General features: G+C 49.2%; 1 protein-coding gene across 1 annotated transcript in view; it reads left to right on the top strand.

Annotated features, from left to right (window-relative positions):
• SLC25A17 (solute carrier family 25 member 17) overlaps positions 1–11951 on the top strand; it is a 36506-nt gene extending 24555 nt beyond the window's left edge. The window contains exons 5-9 of the mRNA XM_040986585.1: positions 900–1016; positions 2219–2364; positions 2451–2546; positions 4686–4768; positions 11101–11951. Coding sequence (XP_040842519.1) covers positions 900–1016; positions 2219–2364; positions 2451–2546; positions 4686–4768; positions 11101–11248 — 590 coding nt within the window. The 3' untranslated portion in view covers positions 11249–11951. The remainder of the gene's footprint in view (positions 1–899; positions 1017–2218; positions 2365–2450; positions 2547–4685; positions 4769–11100) is intronic.
• Positions 11952–12371: the final 420 nt, after the last annotated feature.

Here is a 12371-nt window from a genome sequence, read left to right as displayed (position 1 = left end):
TGTAGCTGCTAGGCTACCACACTGGGCCTTAAAGGTTTATTTATTTATTTATTTTTATTTAAAAGTCAGAGGGAGTGGCACAGAGAGATCTTGAGTCCACTGGATCGTTCACAGATGGCCATAATATTGTGACAGTCAGGAGCTAAGAGCTTTTTCCTGGTCTCCCATGTGGGTGGCAAGGGTACAAGCCCACTCGGGCCACCTGCCAGTGTTATTCCCAGAGCATGAGCAGCGAGCTGGATTGGAAGTGAGTAGCCCGGACAGGAACCAGTGCCCATCTGGGATGTTGGTGCTGCGGACAGTGTCTTTACCTGCTAGGCAACCTTGGGGTGCCCAGATCTTGAGCCCGTAAAGATCGTGATGCTTGCAAAGCTGTTGGAGGTGTTCCATGGCATCTTATAACCACTGCCTGCCGCCTGCCTCTCCTAATTCTCTTAGCAAGGAGGAACTGTGAGCTTCTAGTCCCTCTCTGACTAGCCGCTACTCTCTCCCATCATCCCTGTGCCCAGCCCATCCCCATTGATGTTAGATGGTAGATTGGATCTTTATGGTAAGGTCGTGCACTTAGCATGCTATCACCACACCACAACCCCCAACCTAAAGCTGTTATTTAAAATCACCAAAAGTGCTCCCTGAGTGCTACAGACAATGAGCAAACGCTGGTCTACTGCCTCCTGCCACACGAGTGAGGACGCACATCACTGGTTGTGTGAAGGGCTGCTACTGCTGGCTGTTGTGCTGTCGACAAGACTTCCCAGTTGCTTCTGATCATAGTGGCTTGTGTTGGACTGCAGCACAGAGGGACACACAACCTGACATCAGTAACAAGAGCAGGAGTGGAATGTCGCATATGCAAAGGTGAAAGGCTTACATGCTGCTTTCCCTTTTTCTTTTTAAAGGTGTGGTGAATGTATTGCTAACAACTCCACTTTGGGTGGTAAACACCAGACTGAAGTTGCAAGGGGCAAAGTTTAGGAATGAAGACATTGTTCCAACCAACTACAAAGGCACTGCTGGTGAGCATCTCTTGGCAATGCCCCTCTTTGTACCTGGGATCTGATGCCATGAAAAACCCATATTGCAGGTGGCCTCAAACCTCAGCACTTCAGTATGCACTTTTTAAAAAATATATTTATTTATTTCAAAGTCAGAATTAGAGAGAGAGAGAGGGAAGATCTTCCATCTGCTAGTTCATATCCTGGATGAATGCAATGGCCAGGTCAGGGCTGGTCCAAAGCCAGGAGCTTCATCCAGATCTACCCCATGGGGGCAGGAGCCCTCTGCTGCTTCTTTCCCGGGCACATTAATAAGGAGCTGGATCAGAAGTGGAGCAGCCAGTACTTGATCCGACATCCACATGGGTGGGATGCCAACATGACGAGCAGTGGCTTTGCCTGCTATTCCTTATGTGTCTATGGATTGACACATTGTGAATTTGACTCATCTAGGATGACCTGAGCCTGATGGTCCTGGCACCATGTGTAACGACAGCTTCTGTCCAGGACCAGCCTGAGCATATGCTTGCCTTGGCACTGGCAGAGGTGCAAGAGGACACACGCAGTTGTAGAAGCATACCTCAAGTGCCTGTTTGCCTCTTGCCTGCTGGTCAAAGCGCATCACATAAGCAAGCCCACGATGAGGGATTAGAAGAGTGTACTTCTCCCACGGGTGTAGGTAGGACAGAGTGAATGATATCAAAGAACGATCAACTTGCTTTTTATATTCTCTGATGTCATCTTGGGATAAAGAGACCAGATTGGCGTGGGATCTCTTTGGGCTTCTGGTTTTTAGCAGCACCACCTTGCCAGGTCTCCCTGTCCCACGCCTCTGTTTATGTAATAACAGTGGTCATATGCTGTGTGATGGCCCCCAGGAACCCGTCTCATCTTTTGCACTAGACTTCTTTGGGAGACAGAGTGTTTCAGTTCTATGTAGCATGAGTCTCTGGTGGTGCTTGTACCTGGGAAGCTTGATATTCGCAGTGATTGCGGTTGGTCTCTCAGTAACATGGGCACTCTCGTGTCTGGTTCTTATTAAAGCATTTGCTGCTGACCTTGCCCCGAAATGTCAGTGTGGGAAGGAACCCCTGTCCTCAGAACCTGGGACAGGCTCACACGCCATTGGGGGACTGGTCCCACTGGGGATCGTTGTCACCAGGCTCGCATGCCATTGGGGGATCATTGTCACGCTTTTCAGAAGTCCCCGGTTTCTTGCTTAGATGCTTTCCACCAGATCATTCGGGATGAAGGCATCTTGGCTCTGTGGAACGGTACATTTCCCTCCTTGCTGCTGGTCTTCAATCCCGCCATCCAGTTCATGTTCTATGAAGGGCTGAAACGGCAGCTTTTAAAGAAGCGGACGAAGGTAATCCCTGGGTGTGGAGGCAGCCAAGCGGTGACCCATGGCGCTGTCCTGATGTTGACGCACTTCCTTCTTCCTTTGCTCCCCAGCTTTCTTCCCTGGACGTGTTCATCATCGGTGCAGTGGCCAAAGCGATTGCCACCACAGTCACCTACCCCTTGCAGACGGTGCAGTCGATCCTGAGGGTGAGTGCTGGGCCCCTGCCTGCCTGCAGCCGAGCAGCAGTCTGGCTTCTGTCTGAATTGGAGTTTAAAAAAAGAGTCACGAGGCATTTCGGATGCCAGAGCACACCCCTTCTACCACAGATCCGTGTGCTCGCTGTTCTGTGCCCCAGGCTGCCTTCCAGTTGGTTTCCTGTTGGGCTTGGAATGACGCGTGTATTGGCAGTTTCCTAGGTAGATAGAAAAGCCCTATGAGAAGAAGGCTTTTTTTTTTCTTTCTTTTTCTTTTTGATGTGCATCTCCCAGAGTTGATTTTATTGAACATTTCTACAGAGCTGAATTTTTTTTTTATTTAGATTTATTTAATTATTTGAAAAAGTTGTAGAGAGGTAGAGGGATCTTTCATACTTTGGTTCACTTCCCAGTGGCTGCAATGGCCGGGCTGGGCTGGGCTGAAGCCAGGAGTCAGGAGCTTCTTCCAGGTCTCCCGTGTGGGTATCAGGGTCCCTGGTACTTGGGCCGCCTTTTCTGAGACCGTTAACAGGGAACTGGGTCAGAAGCGGACAGGCCTGGCATGATGGCTCAATGGCTAAATCATCACCTTGCAAGAGCCGGGATCCCATATGGGCACCGGTTCTAATCCCGGCAACACCACTTCCCATCCAGCTCCCTGCCTGTGGCCTGGGAAAGCAGAGGACAGCCCAAAGCCTTGGGACCCTGCGCCCACATGAGAGAACTGGAAGAAGCTCCTGCCTTCTGGCTACCAGTTGACTCAGCTCCAGCCATTATGATCATCTGGGGAGAGAACCGAAAGACAGAAGATCTTTCTGTCTCTCCTTTCCATAAATCTGATCTGCCTTTCCAATAAAAATAAATTAACGTTGAAAAGAAGAAGTGTAGCAACCAGGACAGGTATTGGTGCATAGATGTGACCTAGCTGTTAGCAGCTTTACCCACTCTACCACGTCACGGCCCCAGAGGGAGGTTCTTTAATTACCCGCGGGAAGCGTTGGTCTGCCCCCCCTCTTCGCGCCAATCACATGGTGCCCTGACGCGGCCGCGGGTTAGTGCCTTCACTGCACTCAGGACGCATGGTGATTCGCCTTTCCACAGCACTTTCTTGTTTCTGTGTTTTCATTTGTTCAGTTCTTTGTCCATTCAGCTACTTACACTAAGAACGCACTCAGCGTGAAGAGCTGGGCAGGAGGCAGTCCCAATCCCTGCCGTCAGGGAGCTAGTGGGAAGCAGTGGGACCAGGTCAATCAGACGGCAAGAGAGGAGCGAAGGCAGCGTGAACAGCATGCAGTGAGAGCCACAGAGCGTGCCTGGTCGTGGGGCTGCGGGTGGGTCCTCTGAGGAGTCTGCTCAAGTTCAGAATCAAAGGAGTGCCAGGACTCAGCCGTGACAGAGAGGCATGGTGGGTTAAGCCTCCACTTGTCAGCGCCAGCATTCCATAGCGTTCCATAGCGGAGTGCTAGCCCACATCCCAGCTCCTTTGCTTCCAATCCAGTTTCCTGCTAATGTGCCTGCGAAGACAGAGGAAGGTGACCCTCCCACTCTTCCTGTCACTCCTGCCTTTCAAATAAATAAATCCAATGCTATGAAAGACAGCAGGACAAAGGGATCTTTTATCTGCTGGTTTACTCCCAACAGTTGAAATAACCAGGGACAGGCCAGATGGAAACTAGGAACCTGGAATTTCACCTGAGTCTCCCACTTAGGTGCCATCTTCTGCTGCTTTGCTAGACACATTAGCAGGGAACTAGATCAGTAATGGAGCAGCCAAAATCCAAACCAGCACTCTGGGATACCAGCATTGCAAAGTGCAGCTTAACCCTCCATGCTACAACACTGGCCCCAGTGAATACAGCTCTTTTAAAAAAAATTCTATATCAGCATGCTGGGAATTTTTTAACAGGTAAAATTTACCCCATAATTCTGTGTAAAATCAAGATTCTCATGCTCAGAACATTGAAAGCGTGTGTTTTTATTTATTTCTGCTCAATACTTCATATTTAGTTGAAAAGTAGGGAATGATTCTGTGATGTTAATTGGATTTTTGATTATTTGCTGTAAATCAGTGTTAGTCTGACCTAATTTCCTCTTCAGATGGACTGTAAGGAAGCAGCACTGACTGATCGCTTTTTATTCCTCCTTCGACAGTTTGGACGTCACAGGCTAAACCCTGACAACAGAATGCTGGGGAGCCTGCGGAACGTGCTCTGCCTGCTTCACCAGCGAGTGAGGTGAGCTCTGGGAGCCCTCGGGCAGCGGGGGTGCCAGCCAGGGAGTGGTCCCTGGGCACTGGCATCCTCGGGGTGTGGCACAGCACGGCGACGTTTGGGGAGATGTGCATGGACCCTGTTCTTAGGCGTGGATGGAGAGAACTTAAGAAGGGGAATCTTCCCAAATCTGGTACAGAGACTGGTGTGCCTGAGGGATTCCTCCACCGACGGTTCTGTGTCCTGTCTTAGGAAGATAACATTTGCAGAGCAGGGTGGTCGTGGACAGGGATGGGGAGTGGGTGCAGTGAGGGCAGGGAGAGGAAGAGCAGTGAGGACCGTCCTGATGTTGAAGGTGGCAGCAGGAGGTGCTGCCTGAGCAACCAATCCTGGGTGGTGTCCTTTTTTTTTTTTTTCATTTTATTTTTGACAATCTGTACATAGTTAATTAGGGCACAAAGGTTCAAGGACTACAGGAAAATGGGTAAGACTATCATTTCCACATTTTATTTACCTATATCTGGGGTAAAGGGGGAAGTAAAGGGAAAAGTCCCACCCAGTCTCCCACCCACCCCAGGTCCCTGATGTGGGGCATGCTCCGAGGGTCTTGCTCAAGTGGTTTTGATAGTTCACAGCTATGAATTGCTGCCAATCTCGCCATTCCAAGGACAATGAGGTCGCCAAGGAATCCTCTGATTGACATAGTCCATCTTAGAGTCTTCATTTGCCCTGTTTTTCACTGCCAACATATGGTTGGGGTAGTTGATTGATTTGTTCTGTCCTCTGTCTTTTCATGGTTAACGATCTGAGTCCAGCAGTTCGATTGTGGGGATCCCTAAAGAAACTTTGAGGTGAACCCAGACCAGGTTCTTGTGTGTACTTGCAAGTACGGGGCCTGGTACTGTCCATCGCCCCAATCAACTGGTGGTTGCAATTGCTGGGTCAGTTCTCTGTTTCCAGCCCTGTCTTCCACTGGGACCAATTGGTGTTGCAGTCCAACCTGATTCAGCCCAGCACACTCTTGGCCCTCACATAAACCAGTGGGAACTGCAACCTAGTTGGAGTGACCCGCAATAACCCCCACCAGGCCTGCCCCCATCCTGGTTCCCATGCTTGCCAGTATGTACAGCAGACTGGTCCAGTCTGACGTTTGGTGCGTCCAGTCCCAGGCCTGGGTGCTGTCCTCGATTGGCCAGCTCTGTGAGGTGGGCAGAGCCTTTGTGAATGCCCTCTTCCATGTCCAGGAACGGACATCTAGACCAGTCAAGTAAGCCGACTATCTTGAAAGTATAGGCTGCTATGTATAACTTTATTCTAATATAGGGCACTTTGAAAATAAGTCTATTATACATATAGAACAATGTGTATTAGCTTTTCATGACTTCATCCAAAGGTGCTAACTTACAAATGAGTAAGTTTTGTTTTCAGCTGATGATTTTAGATATTCCCGACCGAAGACAATCCCCGCTGGCGTTCCTGTTGCTTTAGGAGTCTCATAGAGTGGCTGAGAGCTGCAGGGACAGTACAACTGGGAGAGTTGGGGAGCTGAGCTGGCTGGGGAGCCTGCTCTCTCCTCTGCCCTCCGCATGGGCTCACCCTGAGCAAGCCATCGACATTCAATCCCAGGGCCCTGCTCCCGGCAGCCTAATGCAGCTCTTTCGTGGAGCCCACCTGTAAATGCTTTCTCCCTAATCCATTAACCATCAAGCCATTAGCCCTTAACACAAAGACTTCAGGGTTTAAATGTCTGCATGAGTTTGGGGAGTCAAATCCTCTTCCGATTGTAGCAGCATGAGATAAAAAAATAAAATCAGACAAAAAGTTTGTGTAAGACAAAAAGGAAACACTTATCATATGGACTGCTGGCAAGGCTGGGGGCCGCCAGACCTTTCCTGGGCTCCCGGCGGGAATGTAAGCAGTACCACTGCTTTGGAAAGTGTTTGGCATTTTCCTTCAACAGAGAAGCAGTGCCTCCTAGGACGCAGCCATTCTGCTGGAGAATGAGATGGTTTTGTCCGTCGCTCCGTCACACTCTGCAGTGCTGTGCTTTTGGGAGCAGAGAAGTCCTACAAGGAGGCAGGAAGCTTGGCTCAGCTGTGCCCCACAGCCCAAACCTGTGCTAAGGAGGAAAAGGCCTGGCAAAGTGGGATCCAGTGGGGAGGGACCAGCCTGGTGAGATGGGCACCTTTCTGTTCTGAAAAGACTCCAGTGCGCTCCCATGCAGTCATGCCTGCCAGTTCCACGATGCCCACGGTGCATGCCACGCTGGTCTCTGCTCTGGTTCCTTCTGCACACAGGCAGCCATGTCCTGAAAAGCAGGAGCTTAATGAGTAGAAACACGTTAGAAATTTTTCCAACAATCAAAAACTGGAGACAACCCAAATCTCCATCATTGGGTGGGCAGACAGAGAAGTTGCATTATTTCATACAAATAGAAAATTATTCTTAAAAAAAAAAGGAAGAATTACTGGGGGGGTCAGCACTATGGTGTAGAAGGTTAAGCTTCTGTCTATGGTTCCAGCATCCCTTTTGGGTGTCAGTTTGGGTCCTGGCTGCTCCACTTCCCATCCAGCTCATTGCTGTGGCCTAGGAAAGTCCTGCACACATGTGGGAGATCGGAAGAAGCTCCAGGCTCCTACCTTCAGCCTGGCACAGCCATGACTGTTTCAGCCATTAGTGGAGTGAACTGGCAGATGGAAAATCTGTCTCCTCTTTGTAGCTCTGCCTTTCAAATAAAAATTTTTTAAAAAATTCTGATACATGCAACAGCATGGAAGAATCTCAGTAATTACACTGAGTGAAAGAAGTGAGACAAGCAGGAAGCAAACAAGGTGATTGCTGTAGTGTAAAATTCCAGGAAATACCAACTAACCTTGAGGGTCAGAAAGCAGATCAGTGGTTCCCCGTGGTCAGGGTGGACAGCGAGGATGATCGTGGGGAGGAGTGAGGGTGGTCCTGCAGGTGCCAGCCGTGTCCCTGGTCTGGAGGCATGATCCATCAGCACAGTGGTTGTAGGTGTTTGTTGCATAACATGCCCAGATTCGTTTGCCGCTGTACTTGCTGCTGGGTGTTTAGGTTGTTCCCATGTTTGTGCCTTTGCAGACATTGCTGAATAAGCAGCCTGTACATTTAGCTCTGCTCACCTGAGGGCTTACAGCAGAGAAGGTTCCTATATGTGAAGTTACCTGACCAAAGAGTCTGAACATAGCAAAGCTTGAAGTTTTATAACTTTGAAAAGTAGGCATGGCCAAATTGTGGCCCAAGAAAAATGATACCAGTCTCTGTTTTTGCCAGCACTGAGAGAGCTTATAAAGATGTAGTCGTCAGAAGGTTTGGAAAGTCGCATCAACTGTGAAGATCTACAGTGCAGAGATGTGTCTGCGTGTCAGTGGACACACAAGAGGGGTGTCACATTCCCACTGTGCTGATCTCTGAACAGATTTAGAGAAAGAGGGGAGCTTGTCCAACAGAGGCAGACCAGATGTTCAAAACTGGTAGATGCAGAGCTTCTGTGCTGCCTGTTGGAATGTTCTGCAATGATGGACGTATCTGTACTGTCCGGTAGGGTGGCCACTACCCGCATGCAGCTGTAAGACCTGGGAGTTATGCTGGGACTGGCATTGTGGCATATCTGGTAAACCGCCATATGCAACACTGGCATTCCCTGGCACTGATTCAAGCAGGTCCTCCACTTCCAATCCAACGCCTCACTAGTGGCTCAGGCAAAGCAGTGGAAGTGTTTGGGCCCCTGTGCCCACGTGGAAGACTCAGGTGAGGGAAGCTGCAGGTTGCTGGCTTTGGCCTGGCCCAGGTCTGGCCATGCACCCACCTAGGGAGTGAGTCAGCAGACGGGAACTCTTCCTCCCTGTCTCTCCTCCTCTCTGTACATATGGCTTTCCAATAAAAATAAATAAATCTTAAAACAAGTGCAATTTCTTGCTCCCCTTCAGTGATCTACATTTCCACGCAAACCTGGTGCTTCAGATGTGGGTGGACCTCACTGTGAGAAGCACTGAAGTGGAATTTCTTGGGTTAACCTAAACTCAACTTTGTCAGGGAATGGGAACTTCCTCTCCTAATCCGTTCTCAAATGCATAGTGTGGTGCATAGTTTTAAAGGAGCACTTGACTGATGCCCCAATCTGCAGGCTGTGTTTTGTTTAAATAAAAGGTTTATTTGTTTTTATTGGAAAGGCAGAGAAAAGGAGAGACAAAAAGAAAGATCTTCCATCCACTGGTTCACTTCCTAAATGGCTGCGACAGCCAATGCTGAGTTGATCTGAAGCCAGGATCCAGATGTTTCCTCTGGGTCTCCCACGTGGATGCAAGGGCCCAAGGGCTTGAGCCATCCTTTACTGCTTTCCCAGGCCACAAGCAGGGAGCTGGATGGGAAATGGCACAGTCGGGACAGAAACCAGCACCTATATGGGATGCCAGTGCTTGCAGGTGGAGGGCTAGGCTGTTGAGCCACTGCATCAGCCCCCTGCATGCTGTTTATAAACCTGGAGCTGCTGATGGACTTAGATGTGAGATTAACTCTGAACAAGTAGCTTTGGAGGGAGAGCTCATTTCTTCGGAGCTCAGTCTCACCCAAAGCATTGGTCTCCCAGCGCAGGGGAGTGGATGCTCTAAGGGCTGACCCCAAGCCGGCATCATCATCCACATCACCTGGAAGATTTTTGCAAATGCAAATTCTTTTTTTTTTTTAAGGTTTATTTATTTGAAGAGCAGAGTCAGACAGAGAAAAGGAGAAAGAGAGAAGGACCAGACAAAAGCCCTCAGCCAGGAGCTTCTTCCAGATTCCCCCATGGGCAAGCTCTTTTGGGCCATCCTCCACTGCTTTTCGGGATGTGTTAGTGAGGCGCTGGAGCAGCAGTGGGGCAGCTGGGACTCCAACTGGCACCGCAGGCCACACCAAGGCACCAGCCCCTAGAGAGGCAAATTCTAGTCCTCATCCCAAACTTTGTGAGCCAAAATCTCTGGGATTAGTCTTTTGAGTGGGATATTGTACTGAATTTAAGAAATCCAGGACTAGGGCCCGGCAAGGTAGCCTAGCAGCTGAAGTCCTCATCTAGACCTCATCGGGATCCCATTTGAGCACTAGTTCGTGTCCTGGCAGCTCCAAATCCCAACCAGCTCTCTGCTTGTAACCTGGGAAAGTAGTTGAGGACAGTCCAAAGCCTTGGGACCCTGTACCCACATAGGAGACCTGGAAGAGGCTCCTGGCTCCTGGGTTCAGATGGGCTCAGCTCTGGCCATTGTGGCCACTTTGGGAGTGAATCATTGGATGGAAGATCTTCCTCTTTGCAGTAAAAATAAATGGATTTTAAAAAATAATAAGAAAAGATAAAGAAATCCAGGCTAGAGTGTCAAATGTCTGGAAAGCCGGTGGCCCCTGCACCCACATAGGAGACCTGGGAGAAGCTCCTTGCTTTGGATTAGCTCTTTTAGGAGTGAATCAGTGGGTGCAAGGGCTCTCTCTGGCTCTCTCCCTCTCACTCTTCCTCCTCAGTAACTGATTTGCAAATAAATAATCTTAAAAAAGAAAAAAAAAACCTAGCTTTTTTTATTTAAGAAAAAAGTGTCAGAATCAGAAAGCTTTCGTTTCTTTTCGTAGTTGTGGATGTGGCTTTTTTTTTTAAAGATAGATTTATTTGTTTGTATGGCAGAGTTACAGAGAGACAGAGGAGAGATTGTCCATCTACTCACTCACTCCTCAGATGGTAGCATCAGCCAGAGCTGGGCCAGGCTGAAGCCAGGAGCCTGGAGCTCCTACCCCAGTCCCATGCGAGTGCAGAGACACAAGCGCTGGGCCCGTCTTGTGTTGCTTTGCCAGCCACATTAGCAGGGAGCTCGGTCAGAAGTGGGGCAGATGAGGTCTGAACTGATTTTCTCATGGGGAAGCTGACATTGCAGGCAGCTTCATGCACCACGTCGTGCTGGCACTTTTCTCAGGTTCTTTTAAGGTTAAAGATGATCAAATACGTTTGGCAGTTCTCTTACCACTGTTAAACTGAAATGACCACATTGGGAAATCATTAAAGTTGAAAAGTTTTAATATCTCAGATTCTGGCACTAACATGTCCTTAGGAGAGTTTGGGGCCTGTGTCTTCTCAGTGGGATTTTGTCAATTTTCTGCTAATTCTTGGGGGATAAAAAGATAGTGCAGATGACTCATGCCTAACTTTTATCCGTCCCCGGATACCTTTTAAAATGAATGCTCTGTATGTTGGAGTGCACAGCCCGCATTGCTTGCTTTGGGAAGTAGCCATCAGGTCGGGTGTTCCGTGCTTGGACGCAGGAGCTGGCTTTCCTAGAGAAAAGCTTTCGCCTTTACAATCCTGTCTGTCCTTGCAGGCGATTTGGGCTGTTGGGACTCTACAAAGGCCTGGAAGCCAAACTGCTGCACACGGTCCTCACGGCGGCCCTCATGTTCCTGGTCTACGAAAAGCTGACGGCCGCCACCTTCGCCGTCATGGGGCTCAAGGGCGTGCGCAGGTCCTGAGCCGCTGCCCAGCCAAGGGCAGCCAGGGCCGTGCGGGATGGCAGAGAGGTGCCACCTCCTTCCCTCGGGCTCCTTCCGCTGCACGTCTTACCGCGTTGGCTTGGCAAGCGTCCAGGAGGACAACAGGGAGCCCAGCCAGCTGGTCTGACTGCCAACTCAGTTTTTATGATGTCTGGTTGGATCTTGAAGTGGAGGTTGGACTGATATGGAAAGAAGACGTTTTTGAAAGCCTAAAAGTGAAAGTCTGTTGGGGTTTTCGTTGGTTTTCTTCGTAAGTAATCTTTTCCATCTGAAGTTTTTCTGAAGTTTGCCAGCTCTTGTTTCTCCCTGAATTGTCTCCCAGATTCTAGGACCAACTTAATAACACATCATTCTTGTCTGATGCCTTTGTACGTCTTCATCTTGGCATTTTTCTCCCCTAAAAGAATATTGTGAGTGTGCCATGAGCTTAGCTTTATTTTTATTAGGCTTTTTTCCCCTCCTGCTTAGGGAGAGGTATCTTTCTTGGGACATGAAATATTTATTTTCAGGGACAGCAATGAATATCACTAATCCCAAAGGATTCTCTTATAAACTCTTTTTAAACATGCTTATTCGTTAATGTTTCACATAATTTTTAAAGTATTTATTGAAATCCATTGTTTGATCACAATACAAAAGACTTGAGATTTTATGCCCCAATAAATTGTCAGCACAAAAGACAGTCCTGAAGATTGCTCTGATTGGTGTTATGCTGGGGTTTGCAACCAAGTAATTAAAAAAAAAAAAAATCACAAAATAGGCCGGGGATCAGAAGCCCTGCTGAGGCTCTGGAATGTTATCTCCTTTTAGAAGCTTTTGGCGGAGGCTGTTGGAGAGCACCCACCTGTGTCAGGTTATGTCTGAGTGTCCCTGAGGCCCCGTTAGCAGCTGCCCTGAGGGCTGAGGGCCAGAGACAGCCCAGACCCTCTCAGGCCTGTTGGCATTCTCACAAGATTGGAAGGTGATGCAGCTTTCCAGTTAGCCGGAGTGGGCCGGGCTGTCCAGTGCCTGGGATTAAGTCCTGCCTGCACTGCCTCATCCAGCTCTCTGGGGGCCGCTGCCTCCCCGCAGGCCGGCTGGGAGGAGCTCCTGGGCCCTGTCT

The sequence above is a fragment of the Ochotona curzoniae genome, unplaced genomic scaffold (assembly GCF_017591425.1).
Source record: "Ochotona curzoniae isolate NIBS_2020 unplaced genomic scaffold, NIBS_Ocur_1.0 contig_1014, whole genome shotgun sequence".
NCBI lineage: Eukaryota > Metazoa > Chordata > Mammalia > Lagomorpha > Ochotonidae > Ochotona > Ochotona curzoniae.
This window is presented reverse-complemented; position numbering and strand designations above follow the sequence as displayed.